At 36.2% G+C, this 20,042-nt stretch overlaps 1 protein-coding gene across 2 annotated transcripts in view; it reads right to left on the bottom strand.

Moving 5' to 3' along the window:
• LOC124804747 (putative helicase MOV-10) overlaps positions 1-20,042 on the bottom strand; it is a 317,343-nt gene that overhangs the window by 235,620 nt on the left and 61,681 nt on the right. For both annotated transcript variants that reach the window (XM_047265048.1, XM_047265049.1), the window contains exon 2: positions 14,207-14,467. In XM_047265048.1, the coding sequence (XP_047121004.1) occupies positions 14,207-14,467 (261 nt within the window). The remainder of the gene's footprint in view (positions 1-14,206; positions 14,468-20,042) is intronic.

Genomic DNA, 20,042 nt, shown 5'->3' with positions numbered 1-20,042 from the left:
TTTTTCTAAAACAATGTTGTGCATTAAAGATATGAATCTGATTTGAAGAACTATGTGATGAGAAGTTTAAAAAGTATTGCGTTTGTATTCAAGAAAAACACCAAATAAATCAGCAATAGTGAAAGAAAATTACTGTTTCAATCATATGAAAGATCTGATAACAGAATTTTTAGCCCCTAGGCACTGAAGCCATCAAACAGCAGATAAATGCAGATCAAAGTTTTATATAAACTAGGATTTCACTGAACTATTTTTATCTTGCAAAAATATGATGATGTGATAAAATGCAAGATGGATATTTATATCATTACTGTCAGAGAACCATTGTGGAAGGTCCACTCTCAAACCAAAATATACAGCCCGAATCTGATACCCTATTCTCAGATAAAACCAAATGCACAATTTAAAGAAGTCATGTATGGCAAGATCACAAATTTCACAACAGACAACTGTTTGACTGTCATGGACAGAGCAAATAATACACTGTAACAATAAAATATATCAAATTAATAACTGTTTGGTTAATGCAACGCTGAAACAAAACCTTGTCAGAATTCTAAATTCAGACATGTTCTTCAGACTTAGTGATTAGACAAAACACAGTTTGCACATGGTAACTAAGTGAAGAGAAATGGTATAAACATTTACAGTGCAAAATGAAGTCAAACTACTTTCAGTTACCTGACACTGAAACAGTCAAAGAAGAACTAAAAGTTCAACAGCCATGTGAAATAAATGAAATGAAATCTGCATATCCAAAATCCAAACAAGTTTATGAAGACAAAACTAACATTAGAATTAACAACTGAAAAAGTACAAGTAATGAAAACAGCCCCAACATCAGCATTAACTACTAGAGAAGTGATGAAAACAGCCTCAACATCAGCAGCAGCTAGGGGAGAAAGACACAGGGGAACTCCCAAACAAAATGTGTGTGTGTGTGTGTGTGTGTGTGTGTGTGTGTGTGTGTGTGTGTGCGTGCTTTTTTTGTGGAAAAACACTCAGCTAAAAGCACCAAAACCACAAACCCAAGGAGGGAGAACCACAATCCTGCAGTTTTTCACTCCCAGAAAAGAACAAAGTGTCATCAGCAGCAGCTAGGGGAGAAAGACACAGGGGAACTCCCAAACAAAATGTGTGTGTGTGTGTGTGTGTGTGTGTGTGTGTGTGTGTGTGTGTGCTTTTTTTGTGGAAAAACACTCAGCTAAAAGCACCAAAACCACAAACCCAAGGAGGGAGAACCACAATCCTGCAGTTTTTCACTCCCAGAAAAGAACAAAGTGGCAAGTAAGAATCTCCCCTTGCCTGGCAACTCAGTGGAATAGTGTTGACAACCTGCATGGAGTATGAAGAGTTAAGCTCCAGAAGAAGGAGAGAGCCAACTCAGCACCACACACAATCAGGTCTCCACACAAAGGAGCAGCAAAAGCAAGTAAGCCCCAAATTTCAGAACTGAGTGCTGATCTTGCAGTGTTTCACCAGAATGTGCAGTCACTAATGGATAAAATTGATGAATTCCAAATATTGCAGGGAAATGAACTTAAAAATATTTCAATCCTGTGTTTAACATAACACTGGCTGCAGGCAGACACACTGAAAATGCTGTATCTTCCAGACTTCATACTAGGCAAACACTTCTGAAGGAAAACAAAAAGATATGGTGGCAGCTGTATCTACGTTAAACATGATATTACATTTGTGCCCATTCAGTTCCCAGATGTTCCCAGAGAAAAAGATCTGCAAATATTAGATCTTGAACTATTACATGAAAATATAGACATAATTTGATTATACAGGAATCCTGATAAGTGACATGAACACTTTACTACAAAATGTAGACTATCTCCTTTTTAAGTTATCGAAACAGAACAGATGTCTGATTACTTGTGGTGACTTTATTATTGATTTTTGTGGGGCATCTAAACAAGAAACTGACATACTCAACCTCCTCTTGACATTTAACCCAAAACCTACAACAGAAACAGCAACATGTGCAACAAAGACTTCAACCACAACAATGGACCAAATATTTCATATTGTACCTATAAAATATAACACACCAAGTTTCACCACAAGTTTTGGAGATCACATTGTAGAATTATTAGTAAAAATATTATGTTGGTGCATAAGTTCACAGTGTTTTTCTATAAGTTTAAAAAACACAGCAGATACACAAAACAAAGACTTTTAGTCATCAATAATATATTATACTTCACTATTTACAACAGTCTGCCAATACTGGGGTAACTTTTTGATTCTGTGAGTGTAGAAATCACTTGTTTTTGAGGCAAAGAACTTGTCAAGCCATGTTCGGAGTGCATTTTCATCTGGAAAAGAAGTTTCTTGAAGGTTGTTTGATAGAGGACAGACACAGGTGAAAATCTGAGGGAATAAGATCAGGTGAATAAGGTGGGTGTGGAATGACTTCCCAACTGAACAACCCTGTATAGTGTTTTTTGCAGTCTAGCAGAATGTGGGCAGATATTATTGTGGAGTAGCATCACTACACATAGTCTCCCTGGTCATTGTTCTTGGATTGCATCTGCAAGACATCACGGTTGTTAACAATAAATATCAGCAATGATGGTTACAACTAAGGGAAGGAATTCGCAGTACACCGCACTGTTGCTGTCTCACCAGATGCATAACGCTATCTCTTGTGGATGTGTGCAGATCTTTGTACGGGAAGTTACTGCCTTTTTGGCCTCAACCATTCCTTTCTTTTCCTTATGTTTGCATAAAGCTGCATTCATTATCTCCAAATCACAAAATGATAATATGATAATATGTAAACTCAAACAGCAACAGTGAACTACAAATAAAAAATGACAAACAATAAATAAACCCACAGCAACCAGAATACCAACATGCAAAACAAAAACACTATGACGTAATGCACGAATCTAATTCATCACCATCTACTTTCTGACAAATCATTAGTAACTACAGCTAGGAACTTCAGTGTACAAATCATAAAAAAACTTATTCACTACTTAAGTAAAGGACCAAGGGAGGTAGTATACAGCTGTAGCAACATTAAAAAAAAATTGATATATTCTTAAGCATCTTCCAGTATTATTCTGGGCTGTGCCTTCCACTCAGGTAAAGGAAAATCATGAGAAATAATACAAAAAGTAGTTGGATCACTCCACACATACAAGTTCCACTGAAGGAAAAAAAAGATTTTTCTACGTCATAGATAAGCAAACCGAAACACCTTCAGAATTTGATGCTTATGTTAAAAGATAAAAAAGATCTAAAATAAATTTATCAGAAGGTTGAAAAAACTAACAAATGACAGCAACATGGGAAAAGCTACAAATGAAATGAAAGCAATGTGGCCCATTGTCAGTAGAGAAATTGGCAAAACATAGGAAAAGATTGTAACATCAATCTGCTTGAAAATGGAGACAAAATTACTGGCCCAAGCAGAGTAGCTTACGTGTTTAATGTATATTTCACAGACACAACAAATAATCTGATACAAAAATAGCAAACAACAACTTATGGAAACAGAGATGAGGTAAAAATGTATTTATATGAGAAACAATCGTTTTGTTTCCAACAGATGAAAAGGAAATACCTAATAATATAAAGGTATGAATATAATAGAGCGAAACATTCCACATGGGAAAAATATATCTAAAAACAAAGATGATGAGACTTACCAAACAAAAGCGCTGGCAGGTCGATAGACACACAAACAAACACAAACATACACACAAAATTCAAGCTTTCGCAACAAACGGTTGCTTCGTCAGGAAAGAGGGAAGGAGAGGGAAAGACGAAAGGATGTGGGTTTTAAGGGAGAGGGTAAGGACTCATTCCAATCCCGGGAGCGGAAAGACTTACCTTAGGGGGAAAAAAGGACAGGTATACACTCGCACACACACACACATATCCATCCGCATATACACAGACACAAGCAGACATTTGTAAAGGCAAAGAGTTTCAACTCTTTTATTTACAAATTCATTAATTGCATAAATTGCACTTTTGTAAGTGCATAAATTGTACTTTTCTCTTTTTTGAAGCCTAATCGATTTTTTAAAATTACATTAAATTTATGACAGAAATTTTGAATTTGGATTGAGACTATCATTTCAAATATTTTAGAAAACAGAGGAAGAAGGGAAATGGGATGGTAATTTCCCATATATTTTTTAGAGCCTTTTACAAATAATGGTTTCACTTCCACATATTTTAGAAAGTCTGGAAAGTGATTGATTAATTGTTTCAGACAGTGGGTGTGCTATTATATTTGAAGCTGCTTTGATGACTTTCACATGTATTTCATCCCATCCCACAAAATTTTTATTTTTATGTTTAATATAGTTTTTTCTACATCTTTTACTGTTACTATGTCAAATTTAATTAGACTCTCATTCTTCCTCCGACTTGACCCAAACAAATGTTCAGTATCTTGATAGGAGTCTAAATCTACATCAACATCAGATTTCGCTACCATTATAAAGTATTTATTAAAAGTTTCTGGTATCTGAGCATGATTTACAATTATTTTGTTTTGCAATTTTATTTTAGAAATTTCCTTGCTGGTAGAACTGATTCAAATTCAGATTTGGCAACTGTCCATATTGGCTTGGATTTCTTTCTGTGCTCTTTGATAAATTTAGTATTTACCATTTCCTTTGCTGCTTTTACAACTTCCTTCAATTTTCTATAATTATTAAAGTAATTCAACAAGCAAAGCAGAGTGATATGAGATGCCTAGGTCTAAAGAGAATATGGTAGTGTCATTAAATATATAATTTGTTAAAACATTGTCTATACATGTTGCAGTTCACTCATTTACTTTGGTGAACTCAGTGACATTTAGTCAAAAGCCATATTCTTGAATTAAGTCAATAAACTTAGTAGACAAGTTTGTTTCATTTGCCGTATCATTGTAAGACCTGCAAGAATCACATTTTTTTTTATCTTTCCTTTGGTGAGTTTATGTAGGAGACACTGGAATTTCTCTAAAAATATTTTAATTGCATCACTATCTGGAATTCTATAGATAATAATAATATTACGTTGTTCTAGCTCTACTCAGCAACTTTCAAACATATGTTCTTCATTAAGTAAATTAAAATTGTCTCTTTCTTTATATTCTAATGAGTTTTTAACTAGTCTACAGGAGCCACCACGGATTCTGTTTTCCTACAAAAGCTGTTATCTACTGTAAAGTTTCCTAATTTGTTTAAAACTGTGATTGAATCTTTTGTGAGCCAATGTTCGTTTAGGAAAACGACTTTGATATTTCTTTCTTCCGAATAAGAACAACTCGTTGCTCATCAAATTTCGTGGCTTTATCCTGTGCATACATTGCACTGAGGCTATTTATGTTCCAGTGCATTAAGAATGAAGACTTACACTTACTTAAAGTTTTAAACATATCTTTCCTTAAACACCATTCTCTTACTTTCACTGTGTTTTTCTGTTTTTCACCACCCATCACTGGCTGTTAGTTTCCCTTGGCTTCATATAATTTTATGCAAGTCAATAAACATTTTGCTGAAAGTTACAGAACATAACCTATTTAGATGCAACCCATCCTGTGCAATACAATTCTCACTGATAAACTTGTCTGAATCTACAAATATTGCTCCTAGTCCATTACACTGATCACAGATGTTGCAGTTTATTTTGTCTAGGTACCTGTCACTCACTGATCTTCTGTGTAGTATGCCACTTGTTATGATACTTGAACACGGATAAATGCTTTTTGCTGATTGAATCACATTCTGTGTTTTGTTAATGAGGTCCTCTATGCTGTAACTTCGATTTGAATTGGAACCAATGTGTACAAACACACCTTTATAGTTTTCACTGTTGATAACATTTTTTGAGTTTTGCTTTGCCTGCAGAATATTCTTGAAGTATTTAACTGATGCAATCTCATTCCTGGGGGCACACTGACTTCACAGTTTGGAATCACAATGTTTTTGAGCACTGAATAACCGATTATTAGGAAGTCGTTTTCCACCCTCAATTTTTCTCCTTTTTGATGCCTGTCTTTCTTCTTGTGTTGTACAATTTCCATATTCGAAACATGCTGATAGTAGAAATCATGCATCAAGGAGAAAACATTATGTACACCTACTAATCTAAAAGAAAATGAATTATGTACTGTGTGCCCCAAGGTTCTATTATGACCCCAGTGTTTTTCTTGATATTTATCAATGGCATGTATTCATCCAGCAACTCCAAAAAATATATAAAATTTGTGACTGACATAATGTATTGGTAAAAGGCAAAACTGCTGCTAACTGTGATATGAAATACAAAATTCCATTTACACATTGCAGAATGGTTCACCAGTAACAATCTTGTTGTTAATACAGAGAAAAGTGTTGCAATGCTATTTCATACCACATAAAACAAACATCCATTAATCCCCACTATAAATGTATTTAATAAACCATTACAAATTTTAAGCTCACACAAAGCTAAACATGATATGCTATGGCATAAAAATACTTACTAGGTTTACAACAAAAGAGGCAATAAAAAAATGTGTATTATGCTCAAGCAGTATCACTGCTGTGATATGGGATAATATTTTTGAGACAGCTTGCCAATAAGTAAAAGCTGTCCTAGTTCCATTGTGGCCAATGCAACAGTGCCACTCGCCTCTTCCTGCAGTGCCACAACAGGTGCCTGTCAGACGTTTCCATAAACTACCTCACCTATGGAAGGAGAATCCCAAAATTTGGTTTGCCTTGGTCAATAACCTGTTCAACATTCACGGATTCATATGCCTGGTTAGCCACTTGCATTACAAACCAGACCTCATCAGTGACCTCCTGCTGGTTCCATCATCTCAACATAAATATACTACAGCTTGGTCACACAATACTGGATGGATGTTGTGCCCTCCTGTCGAAGCAATTCATTACATCATTTATGCCATACAGCTGCAGGATCAGACTTCATTCTCAACTGTCATGCAATCTCTGCTCCCAAGTCGCACCAGAGGAGATAGCTGACATCACACTGTGGATCCTCTGACAGGTTAAATTGCCCTCCGATCTTCAACTACATCTCCTGTCTCACAAGTCTGCTGTTTTATAAGAGAACCTTCATCAAGCTGACTAAGCCTACAGTATTATCTGGCATTGCCAGCTTCTTCCTTCTGGTAGCTCCCTCTTGGATCCAAAGGTTGGCAATACTCCATCTGCTTTGATCCAGATGCCTCCTCACCCAGCAGGTACAGGATGCACACACAGTGTGCACTCCCAGCAGCTACCTCTATTGCCATTTGGCTGTCAAGTTCTGGCACTACCTGCACCTCCATAGTCCACACCCACTCTTCTACTGTGGCCAAGGGAGTACACAGTGTGCCAAGCAGTTTAGGTGACGCACAGCAGATGCTGCATCCCATGTATCCAATATATGGTTACCATTTAACTTTCGGTGACTGTACATGGTCGTCCACCATTTGCATATCCAAATTCTGGCTGTGAGTCCATCTAGGGGCCACAACTTGCGGCAACACTGAAGGATGCCACCCCTCGTTTCAGTCATTTCATATGCTGAATCCTCCTGCAAACTGGCTCTACATTTTCAATCCCACCGTGTGTGCTCACTTGTATTGGACTATGTCATATATAGTAATATTGTAAAGTGCTTAATTTCTATGTCAATTGTGTGTTGGTGATCTCCTCCACCCAACGATTCACCTTGAGAATAGGAATTGCCACATGGTACTCCATGGGCGGCATGTAGCGAGTTCACCAACAGATGCCTTTACATCACAAGTATGTCGTGGAGCTTCCAGTGCCACACAGATTGCTGAAGGAAAGCCTCCAAATGGGTGATCTTAGCTCATCAATTAATAACATTGTAAACAATTAACGTCCAACACATTTTGAAAAATATTGGTGTATTATTTTATGGTCTTCAGAATGTTTATAATCTGACAACATGTACGGGTGCAAGGCCATTTCATAAATATTCATAGCTGTGTAAACCAGTTGAAAGTTTTTCAAAGTGCATGGAAATGTAATCAACAAGTATTATATTAAAATTAAAAGTTACATCGAGACTATTTTTATGGTTTTGCTACCCAGACCATGTGGGGCAACCTGGAGTAAGATCCAAAACTGTAACAAAAGGAGAGTGGATTGAGAATTAAAATAGAAGATGAAACTAATGAAAAAGAATTATGCTTACAACAATTTCATGTTTTTGCATCAAGAATTTACTATGTTTTCATATATACTCTCATCTAGTGACCCTGGAGTAACACATGGATCCACTTTAAAGACGTTGGTCTCAAAAACTAAGGAACATGAAGTGATTTACAAAAAGAAGAATAAAAAATTAAATTTCATTTGGACTTCGATCCTGCGAGATTTACTCAAGAATAAATTCATTATGATTTGGTTTATCAAAATTATTTTATTACATGTCAAAGACAATTGAAGAGTGCAAACTGTCATTACGCATGGGCACTTTAGGTCAGTGAGCAAGAATACGTAACTGCATAAAGTAAAGGAAACTGAAGACTTTGTGATAACATCAAGTGAAAAATATAAACGAATATTAGATTTTACACCTCACCTTACATGAATTAAGAAATAAATTGACATCAATATTGATAAAACTGTGACTATATGGTAAGATTTGCCAAATATAACATTAACACCACAGAAGAACGAACAATAACTGAAACTGATATAGATGTTTATTTACTGCATTATAATGTTATTACGTTCTATATACTTGAACTGAGAACAATTTTCAAATATTTATTATCATCTACAAAGAAGAAGCCAGTGAATTTTGCTTGACATCATTAATCAACCAGTTGCTGTCAAGTAAATCAACAAGAAGACAAATTTGCCATTTGACATTACCACACAACTTTTGGCAGTATACAGCAAATAAAAAGAAGAATTTAAATATATAGAAAGATTTATAAACCATTCTTCAGGAGAATTTAATCAAAAGTTGCATATGAAGCCAAATACAGGAGATTCATATGAAACACACGCTCATCAAATATTAACTGAATGTGCAAGAAGAAGAGTTCAAAAAGCCAGTGGCAGAGTATGCAGCAACCACAGTCTACCAAATTTAACAATGATTGGCAGCATACAATTTGCAATAAATTGCTTCTACATGACATGACCAGGTGATGCGGTCACCAGTTCTTACACAACAAATACACTATGAGCAACAAGTAGTCATCTATCACAATACAGCAACGGCAGCCAGAGGCAAATGACGACTGCACAAGATGGCAGATACAGTAGGTGCTTTGCATAAAAGATCCTAGCGGAGCTAACTTGATTAAAATGTTGTCCTTTCAGATAAAATAGCGTGAAGTGATTTCTTAATTAGAATTAATGTTGTCAGTTGATAAAATGAACTGGTTAAGTGAATACCCAATTATGAATTTGTATTGTTAAACAATATTTTATTCAGGAAACTTACTTCATTACTGAAATATACAAAGAGAAGGAACCCAAATAATTTACTATTAGTAACATTTTACAATATCAATCTTGATTTTTTAATGTTCATTAGGAAATTGACGTAATGGCTTTCCCAGCTGAAAATATTACTTTAGAAAGAATCATGCACATGGTTGCAAGGCTACCAAAAGAATTAAAGCAGCTGATTCAAGCCTATCAACAAAAATGCGTAACACATTTTCTAGTTTTAATGATATCTTGTGTGATTTTGGTTTTCACTTCAACACAATCATATATGACAAAAAAATCAATATATACTAATGAAAAAACAGCAACACCAAAAAATAATTAATATACTGTAATGAAATTTTGGAAATAGATTTGTCAGGTAACATATTTAAGCAATTAACACTGCAAGATCACATTAAGCAGTTAACATTGCAAGATTACAGGTTAATGTAAGCATGAGATACGCCATTGGATAAGAGAAACACTGGTACATTAATAACTGGTGTAGCCACCAGAATGTTGAATACAAGCATGCAAAAATGTATGCATTGTGTTTATAGCTGCCGGATGCCAGTTTGTGGATGGAGTTGCATACCTGTTGCACTTGCACTAGTCAATACAGGGATAGCTATTAGCTATCTGGTTATGGATGAATCTGGAGTTGTCGTCTGATGATGTGGTATATGTGCTCGATTGGAGACAGGTTTGGTGAACAAGCAGGCCAAGGAAATATGACAACTTGCAGAGCACGTTGAGCTACAACAGCGGTATGTGGGCAAGCTCCATCCAGTTGGAAAACACCCCGTAGAATACTGTTCATGAATGGCAGCACAACAGGTGAATCACCAGATTGATGTACAAATTTGCAGTCAGTGTGTATGGGATAACTATAAGAGTGCTCCTGCCGTCATACAAAACTGCACCCCAGACCATAATGCCAGGTGTAGGCCCAGTGTGTCTAGCAAACAGACAGGTTGGTTGCAGGCCCTCAACTGGCTTCCACTCGGCCATCACTGGCACCAAGTAAGAACCAGCTTTCATCGTAAAACACAACAGACCTCCACCCTGCCCTCCAGTGAGTTCTCACTTTATGCCACTGAAGTTGCAGACAATGGTGATTTGGGATCAGTGGAATGCACACTACAGGTTGTCTGGCTCAGAGTTGTCCTTCAAGTAACGATTTTTTAATAGTTCATTGAGTCATTGTGGTGCCAACTGGTGCTCAAATTGCTGGCAGAGGCAGTATTATGTACCAGAGCCATACACCACGGATGATGGCCTTCCCTCTTGGTAATGCCACATGACCATCCATAGCCCGGTCTTGATGCAAACATACAGTCTTGTGACCACTGCTGCCGGCAATCATGTACAGTGGCTAGATTCTTGCCAAGCCTTTCTGCAATAGCACAGAAGGAACATCCAGTTTCTCATAGCCCTATGACACAACCTCATTCAAACTCAGTTGGGTAAATAATGCTATATTTGTCATCTTTTAGCATTCTTAACTAACATCAATTCATTACATCAAATCTCAAAGGTAACTAAGGCTCATGATTTATAGTAAGCCTGATCTGCATGCTCATAGTGGTGTTACTAGCACCACTCCCATGTGTCTGGTATGAAATATGAATAGACATCACCTTCCAGTTGTAGAAACATACCTACCAACTTTTGTTTATGTGGCACAATTCCTTGGTGCTGCACACTGAATTTTTTTCTGTCAGTGTATTTAGGAAAAAAATCAAGGTACAATATTTTGATAATGATTTAGATTTAGTGGAAGAAATGACCAACAATGACAATGAACATTCTGATACTATTATTTCAGTGCAGTAAGTTCCAGTAAATGTAGAAGAAACAATAGAAATGGAAGGTACCTTACAGTATGTTACAGCTAAGATTGTAGAAACTGTTAGAGGGATTAAAATGAAAGGGAGCTACAAATGGTGGGACTACAAGCTATTGTGGTATCCTCTAGTAGTGGGGAAACTGCTCAAAGGGTCAATTCTATAGAAGATAAGTAATTTTCTTCTATTAACACTAATAAGTTAACACATTCAGTTACTACTGACAAACTGTTACCTTCTCTTACTTTCATCTGTTATTGCTGAGGACTTGCTACCTTCAGTTATTAGTGAGAACAGTATTAGCTCCTGTATTATTAGGATTTTAGCATCTTTTTAAATACCTAGTATTTACTGTCTTCAATTATTACTGACAATTTATTTATTATTGCTAATAACTTACTGACAATAGTGGCTACTAGCAGATTACTATGTTCCTTTATTGCTAAGAGGCTATTACTGAAGGTTTACTACCTGTTACTATGAATGATATGTGTCCAGTACTATTGCACTAGTTGAGGTTGGTACTTCACTAAATAATGATAGATATAAAGACAAGAAATATATTTACCTAGCAGTGGCAGATGAACACACATATAAAAGTACAGAAATTTGTAAACTCTTGGCACCAGTGGCTCCTTCTTCTGGCAGAAGGGTTGAAGGGGATGGAAGAGGGGTTCAGGAAAAGGGCTGGTGAGGTTGAGGAAATGGGGATAGTTCAGAAGGTGCTCAGAATCCAGGCTCAGAGGATATTTACCCAATGGGATGAGAAGGAAACTGACATAATGGTTCCCACAGCTGTAAATAATTCTTTCGAAATACTTATGCAGATGTTTGCAAAGAAATCATCGCACTTAATGCAGGTGACTCCAGTATGTTAAGTCTCTCCTGTCCTGTGGTTCTGGGCAACTTTTCTGAACTCTCTGCATTTCCTAAACCTCACCAGTCCTTTTCCTTCACCCAGCTTCCTTCGTCTTCAACACTTCTGCCAGAATACGGAGGCCCTAGCTCCAAAAGCTTGCAAATTTCTACACCTTTATATGTGTGTTCTCCTGCTACTGCTTCGTTAGTAGATATTTTATCTATCCAGTTCCATTATGTTTCAAAAATTGATTATTTTCATTGATAGAAATAAAGTGTGTTGCTACACAGTGTGCAAATATTAATACTCACTTCATCCTGGATTATGTTATATGTGAAGTAAGCAAACAGTTAAATGATTTATATTTTGGACACAAGAAGCATGTGCTCCACAAGAGAAAATATTATTATTTTAAGATTGAGATTAGAACTGTAAAGACAACAGTGATGACATCCTCATACCATTAATCATTCCTGATTCTCCCAACTTTCAGGCTAAGTTTCCCATTCTAATCACAAGACAGTTCCCTCAACCTCTGACCATTGCTCCACCCCCTATGACAAGGCTGTTGGCAGAACAAGGATGAAGCCTTATACCAGAAGTCTTCAGCCATCACTATTGATGTATTTTATTCAAAATTTAAGCAATGGTTGTGATTGAATCCACTGGGATTATGATACGAGTATCATACTTGCTATTCATTATTTAGATATTGTGGTCCTCAAGGGAATTGCTAGCTGGACAGTTTATGTGTGGAAGGACATCATCACCCTGTGCTACCTCCACCAAGTAGTTCCTGTTTTCTTCCTGGAAAAGGAATCTGTGGCTTTGAAAAAAAAGAGTGATGTCACAATTTTTTATGTCTTTCAGTCAAATGTAATGGGAATTGTTTCTCCCGAAAGAATATATGATATTATTTGGTAGCAGGCATAGAATACAAGGAGCAAAAGGCTATTTAAAACTTGTACAGAAACCAGAACTGCAGGTGTAAGAGTTGGGACATGAAAGGGAAGCACTCCTTCAGAAATAATTGATACAGGGTTGTAACATATTCTTCACGTTATTCAATCCATAAATTGAAAGGAAATCAAAGAGAAATTAGGAAACAGAATTAAAATTCTGGGGGTACACATACAAACTCTCGGATTTGCCAATGGCATTGTAATTCTGTCAGAAGTGGCAAATGACTTGGAAGAGCAGATGAAGAGAATGGATAGCACTTTGAAAAGAGTTTATACACTGAAAATCAACAAAGGCAAAACAGGTACTCAAATTAAATCAGAAGATGGTGACTGAATTAGATTAGGAAATGAGACATTGAAAGTAGTAAATGAGCTTTGCTATGTGGGCAGCAAAATTACTGATGTTGGCCGAGGTAGAAGGATACAAAACACAGATAGACAACAACAATAAAAGTGTTTCTGAAGAAGAGAAATTTGTTAACATCGACTATAGATTCAAGTGTTAAAAAGTCTTTTCTGGAGGCATCTGTATGGAGTGTAACCCTGTATGGAAGTGAAATATAGACGATAAACAGTTCCCACGAGAGAAGAACAGAAGGTTTTGAAGTAGGGCGCTATAGATTATTGCTGAATATTTGGAGATATAACAACCAATGAAGAGGTATTACATCAAACTAGTGACAAAAGACTAAATAATATAGCACAATGTGTCTTAAACAAAGAGCTGAAAGTACACAACCTGACGCATCAAGGAACAGTCAGTTTGGTTACAGAAGGAAGTGTGGAGGGCAAAAACTATAAAAACTGAGAGGCTTGTACAATACAGAGTAAAATGGAGAGCTGCTTCAAGCAAGTGTTCAGATTGCTGACCACAACACCAATAACTACACTCAGAATGTAGTCATACATTACTTTGTACCAGTGTGTACATTAGCTCTTTATTTTCAAATATAAGCATTCACTTATTCTCCCTTAGTTCGACAATTAGCAACATCTTATACTTTTGGCTGCTTAGTTTGATATTTGGCATCTTTCAGGGGAATAATAAAGTGAGAGACAAAGGTAGTGGAAACCCTTAGAGTAGTCGTTTATGATAAAAGTTACCATCTGAATTTTTCTTCAACAATGTTTCCATACGGTTTCTATGGAAATGCATTGTCTCTTGGTTGCGTTTTTCTATCTTCTTAAGTAGTCTCACATAGTTCAGTGCAGCTAGCAGATTTGAAGTATGAGCACGAACAGGATACTTCTGCTTGTAGTCTTCTTCGAATATCCTCTTGAAATTTTCTTTTTCAATACAAAAATTTGTATCCATATAGCCTTTCTTGCACAGAAATAGCACATAATGTTCTGCAACTGCAACAACTGTAAAACAAACAGAGCAAAAATCAATCTACATAACAAAAGCATAAGTTTCATCACACTATAGCAAAAATTTATCTTTGTGAGCTCTTTATCTGCGTAGAAACCAAAAGGTAGGTGTATTAATGAAAATCTATCTTTTATATCTAAAAACAAAGATTCTGTAACTTACCAAATGTAAGTGTTGGTATGTTGATAGAGACAATAACAAACACAAACACACACACAAATTTCAAGCTTTCGCAACCCACAGTTGCTTCAGCAGGAAAGAGGGAAGAAGAGGGAAAGACAAAAGGATGTGGGTTTTAAGGGAGAGGGTAAGGAGTCATTCCAATCTCGGAAGCGGAAAGACTTACCTTGGGGGGAAAAAGGGACAGGTATACACTCACACACACAAACATATCCCATGGTTTTGTGGTGGCAGATTATGAAAATGAGGCTAACAATTGTCTGACAAAGAAATAATGACGTTAAAACCTGTGGGAAGCAGCTAAAAAATGATCGGTGATGTGCGAAAAACGGAAATGGAAATACAGTGAAAGTTGTTAGAACTAGCCGAAATGGTTGTTTAATAGGTGAAAGGAACTGTGAAAGGTGGATTTTATAGCAGCAGTAGTGTTGAAAGCAGAAAAAAATATTTTGGTTATGGTTTGGAAGTAAATTATGTATTACTGAGTATATATATGCAGGACAAAATTGTATGGTAGATTTTGGGGTGTGTGTGTGTGTGTGTGTGTGTGTGTGTGTGCGCGCGCGCGCGGGTGTATACCTGATACCTGTCCCTTTTTCCCCCCAAGGTAAGTCTTTCTGCTCTAGGGATTGGAATGACTCCTTACCCTCTCCCTTAAAACCCACATCCCTTCGTCTTTCCCTCTCCTTCCCTCTTTCCTGATGAAGCAACTATGGGTTACGAAAGCTTGAAATTTGTGTGTGTGTTTGTGTTTGTTATTGTCTCTATCAACGTACCAACGCTTTCATTTGGTAAGTTACAGAATCTTTGTTTTTAGATTTTAGATATAGTTTTCCCACATGGAATGTTTCCCTCTATTATATTCAAAATCTATCTTTTCATTTAGGAAAGTAATACACAGCAATTAATACCGAAAAAACATTGGAATACTTCAGTGATGTTGGGGAAGACAGAGTTCATGTTAAGTGCAACACATGTGTATGCCTGATAAGCAAGAAGATGGAAAATATTGACACTGAGGCATGAAATAATGAGTTCCATGCATTTCTTGCCAGTAACTTCTTTGCAATGGTATAAGGTTAAGTGAAATGAAGACCGCTCTACAAGTAATAATTAAAACACTACCACAATTCAGTCATCATTCAATTCAATTCAGTTTCTTTATTTACCTATTGACAATATGCCCTTTGAATCAAAAAGAAAGAACAGATTCCAATTGTTTATTACAGACAAGCTATAAAAGATAGAAACACATTTTGCATGTCACTGGATAGAGGAAGGTTCAATGTTTTGACACAGCGGCGCTGTTGTTTTTTTGTAGCAATATGGTGACTACAACACAAGAGAAATCATTGTATGAGCTCGAATTTGCACTAAGTCAATTCACTGTTCATTTCTTTTGTCCTATGAGGTCATGAGACCTCACACCTTGTGATTTTTGTCTAAGAGGATACATAAAAGATGGAATCTTTGTCCCACCTATGGCAGCTACTCTTTACACAGCAGAGAAATTGAATTGATGGAGCTGTTGAGTCAATAAACAGAGACCTGCTGATTCGTGTGCTGAATGAAATGGACTACCGTTTCAATGTTTCTCAAGCAATGCATGGCACTCATGGTGAGTATATGGTATAGTGTCTAGGCGAAAATAAAGACTTTGAACCTTCCTCTATCCAGTTATATGTGCAATGTGTTTCTATCTCTTGTCTCTATCTTTCAGTTTGTCTGTAATAAACAACTGAAATCTGTTCTTTCTTTTTGAATCACGCTGCCCATTGTATAGGTGCAGACAATTCATAGCCAGGACTAGTTACAATAACATTTCTTATAATAATGTTGTTTACAATCTTACATGAAAATACAGTCACCTTACATCAGTATAAGTAAACAATTTCACTGTTTCATAATATTCAGATATTCTTCACAGTTATAAAAGCTATGCATTATTAAAAATTGTTTTAGCTCTACTCTCAATTTTTGAAATTCTTTATTTTCTATATTGTAGAATACAATGCACTAAAACATATTTTGGTTGATAATGTACACTTTTTGTAGGTGGCTGTACAAAAGTCATCTCTGTTTCTTGTTTTGTAGTTATGAATCTGACTGTTCAATGTTGAAAATTCCTTATGAGTTTTCAGAAGGTACATGAAGTCATAAATGTATACGCCAGGAAGAGTTGTCATTTTAACTTCTTTAAATATATCCCTGCATCGCTCTCAACAGTGAAATCCTTTAATTATTCCAACAGCCCTTTTTCTAAGTTTGAAAGAATGTTTTGCCATACCTGTATTTCCCCAGAAGATCACACCATATCTAAGTGAGTTGTACATACAAGCTTAATAGGCAAACAACAATGATTCAATGCTGCAACAGTCAATTTTTTACTGAAAACTTCTAGATGCTTCTCCCATCTCAAGTGCCCAGCCTCCCGTATGCCTAGAAATTTTGTGGATGGAGCTTGTGCAATAGCATAGTTACCTGATTCAGCTTTTATGCTGCTTCTAGCTTTACTTTTAATATTACTGAAATTCATCCATACAGTTTTTTTCCTTATTCTGACAAAAGCACTATACCTAAACCATTTTTCTGCCTCATTTATTCTCTTAAGAGACATTCTGCTGTAGGTCATCCTCTGTCCATCCTATTATAAAAATGCATGTGTCATCAGCAAACAGCAACATGTCTGCGGCACTCAGATTGTTTGGCAAATTATTTATACATAAAAGCAAGAACAGAGGGCCTAATATGGAAACACAGGGCACATCTTAGGTACTTTTTTTTGTAATCTGAAAGGTATTCCTTGCCTTCTTAACATATTTGTCCTCTCAGTTGTCTCTCAGAGTGATAAGACTTGAACCACTTGAAGGTCAGTCTCTAGACCCACAACAACCTAGTTTCATAAGTAGTAAATTGTGGCTGATTAGATCAAATGCATTGGTAAATCTATGAATATCCAACATCTTAGTTCATTTCTATCCAAGGCATTAATACCTTTATTATGAATTGAAAGACTGCTGTTTTTGTTGATGTGTTCTTCCTAAACACATTTTGAGCATTACTGAATATTTTATTTTTATTCAGGAAGTCAGCTACCCTTTCATAAATTACTCTTTCAATTACTTTAGAAAAATCTGTGAAGAGTGACACTGGTCTATGATTATTTATCTCAGCTGTACTATCCATTTCGTGGAGTAACTTTATTATGGATAACTTTAGTTTTTATGGAAACACTCTTGTCCTGAACGAAGTATTAATAATGCCAGTTAGCTGAGAATATATGCTGGTGCAACTATGTTTGATTAACTTGTCTAGAAAACTATCAATACCATTTATTAATGACATTTCCCACCTCAGATTCTGTTACTGGGTACACAAACAGGTTTGTTGCTACATTCACATAATGTTCGTTGAATACATCGGCAATCTGTTGAGCATCTTTACCCTCAGTTTTGATTTTGAGGTTATGGGTTTGACTCTTACATTTTCTTATGCTAGTGTTTATTACCTTTCAAACTGATTTTGATTTATTGCTTCTCCTGTTGATACATGAATCACTGCTTAGCCTATCTGCTCTCTGTAAAACGTTCCTATAACCTCTCAGTATTTTCTATAGTACAGTTTTATTGCTGTATTCATTTGGCATGTCTATTTAGGTTTCTAAGTGTGATCGCTGATTTTTTAATCCCTTGCATTACCCACGTATTTGACTTCTATTTGACTTGAATTCTTTTTAATTGGAATCCCATATCATACGGTAGCAATATTTACGATTAGTGAAAAAATGTTTTATACTTCTTGTCTACATCATAAGTTTTTTCTCTGTCACCATGTGTGGTTTTTAGCATACTATTAAAAACCCGTTATGTTGTTATTATTAACAAATCTTCTCTCTACATACTTTTCAATGACTGTACATATCTTACTGTTCCCATTCCTTACAATTTTTGAAGCAATATGATCAAAAGAGCCAATATCTCTTATATCAAATATTATAGTCAGAGTCCTGTTTGTTGGCAAATATCTGTTCAAATGTTTGAGACCCATCTCCGTATCAAGTAATTTCCTGACTGTTGGTTCCATGTTGTATGAGCTAAACAGATTTAATAATTGCACCTTTTTCCCATTACTTTTGTTAAAAAGAATGATGAAGTCACCAAGCACTATTATGCTTTTTGACCTGCTTCTCAATTCATTTAAAAAAATCATCTATATAGTGTAAGAATACAGTAAAGTCACCTGATGGGGAGCTTTAGATGCAAGCAATGCTAGTTTGACAGTCTGTCAGTTCACATAAAAAACGTTCAAAATCTTTTTCTGCAACTTCACGTTGCTATGTTTTAGCTCTTTAGATTTACCACCTCTCGTAATATAGATGCAAACACCTCCACATTTATAAGTTTCCCTGGAAAAGCCACTTAACAGGACAAAGTCTCATACATTATCTTCAGAAATCAAGAACTATAGTACATGCTCTGAAACAACAAAATGTAAGACTATATTTATTATCCAAAAACACAGCTGAAGAGGCTATACCAGGACACTGATACTTCTCTGTATTTTGATACTTCATATCTAAGTTATTTTGTTTTTTAAATTCTCATGTATCAGTCCTCATCTCTATGATAATTTCATTTTCATGAATGATACAGACCCAAACATTTTCTCAATCTGTACTGTAGTTTAATAGACTAGTAAACAATGGTTTTCACTTAGGAGTTGGATAAATAAGTGACAGCAGATATTTAAAATGTTGCCTTAGTAGGAAGGAGATTATTATCTTCTCATAGAATATGTGGAAACCAAAACATTCTGTGGCATCGATAGGTGACATCGACCACGTAAAGCACGATACTTGAACTCTAAATGCTCAGACGAGCTGCCATGTTAATGTTCCTGTCAGCCCTTGTACCTTGAACAGTGTACACGTGTATCTTTCTTTGTGCTGAAATATATGTATGTATAGAGATTATGGGAACAATTTGTTGCGTATACAGTTATCCGTATTCCTGTTTCCCATATTGGTGACCCTGAAGTTTCTACGTCTTCGCGCCAGCTGTGTGGAATCAAAAGGTTTTATGTTCGATGCAATGGCTGCCTCACCCAACATTTTATTTGAGGATTTGGAGGCTCAGCTACTACTACCAGGTCACTCCAATCCCCTGCCAACGGTTGTTTCGCCACTAACGGACGAAGTTAACCTCAAACTTTGCAGCTCTACAAAGACCAAGTGTTTTATGCCGTTGCCTCAAACAATGGACTCAGGTTTCGTGTCGGCAGACTGTGCACGCCAAAATGTGAAAGGTGAAGTGGACGATTTCCAGAATCGTGTAATGATCGATCGCTTGTGTAGTGTTCAAAGGGACCCAAATTCGCACACGTACTTTG

Source organism: Schistocerca piceifrons, chromosome 7, assembly GCF_021461385.2.
Source record: "Schistocerca piceifrons isolate TAMUIC-IGC-003096 chromosome 7, iqSchPice1.1, whole genome shotgun sequence".
Taxonomy (NCBI): Eukaryota; Metazoa; Arthropoda; class Insecta; order Orthoptera; family Acrididae; genus Schistocerca; species Schistocerca piceifrons.
Note: the sequence above shows the minus strand (reverse complement) of the source record. Positions and strands in the feature narration are given on the sequence as shown.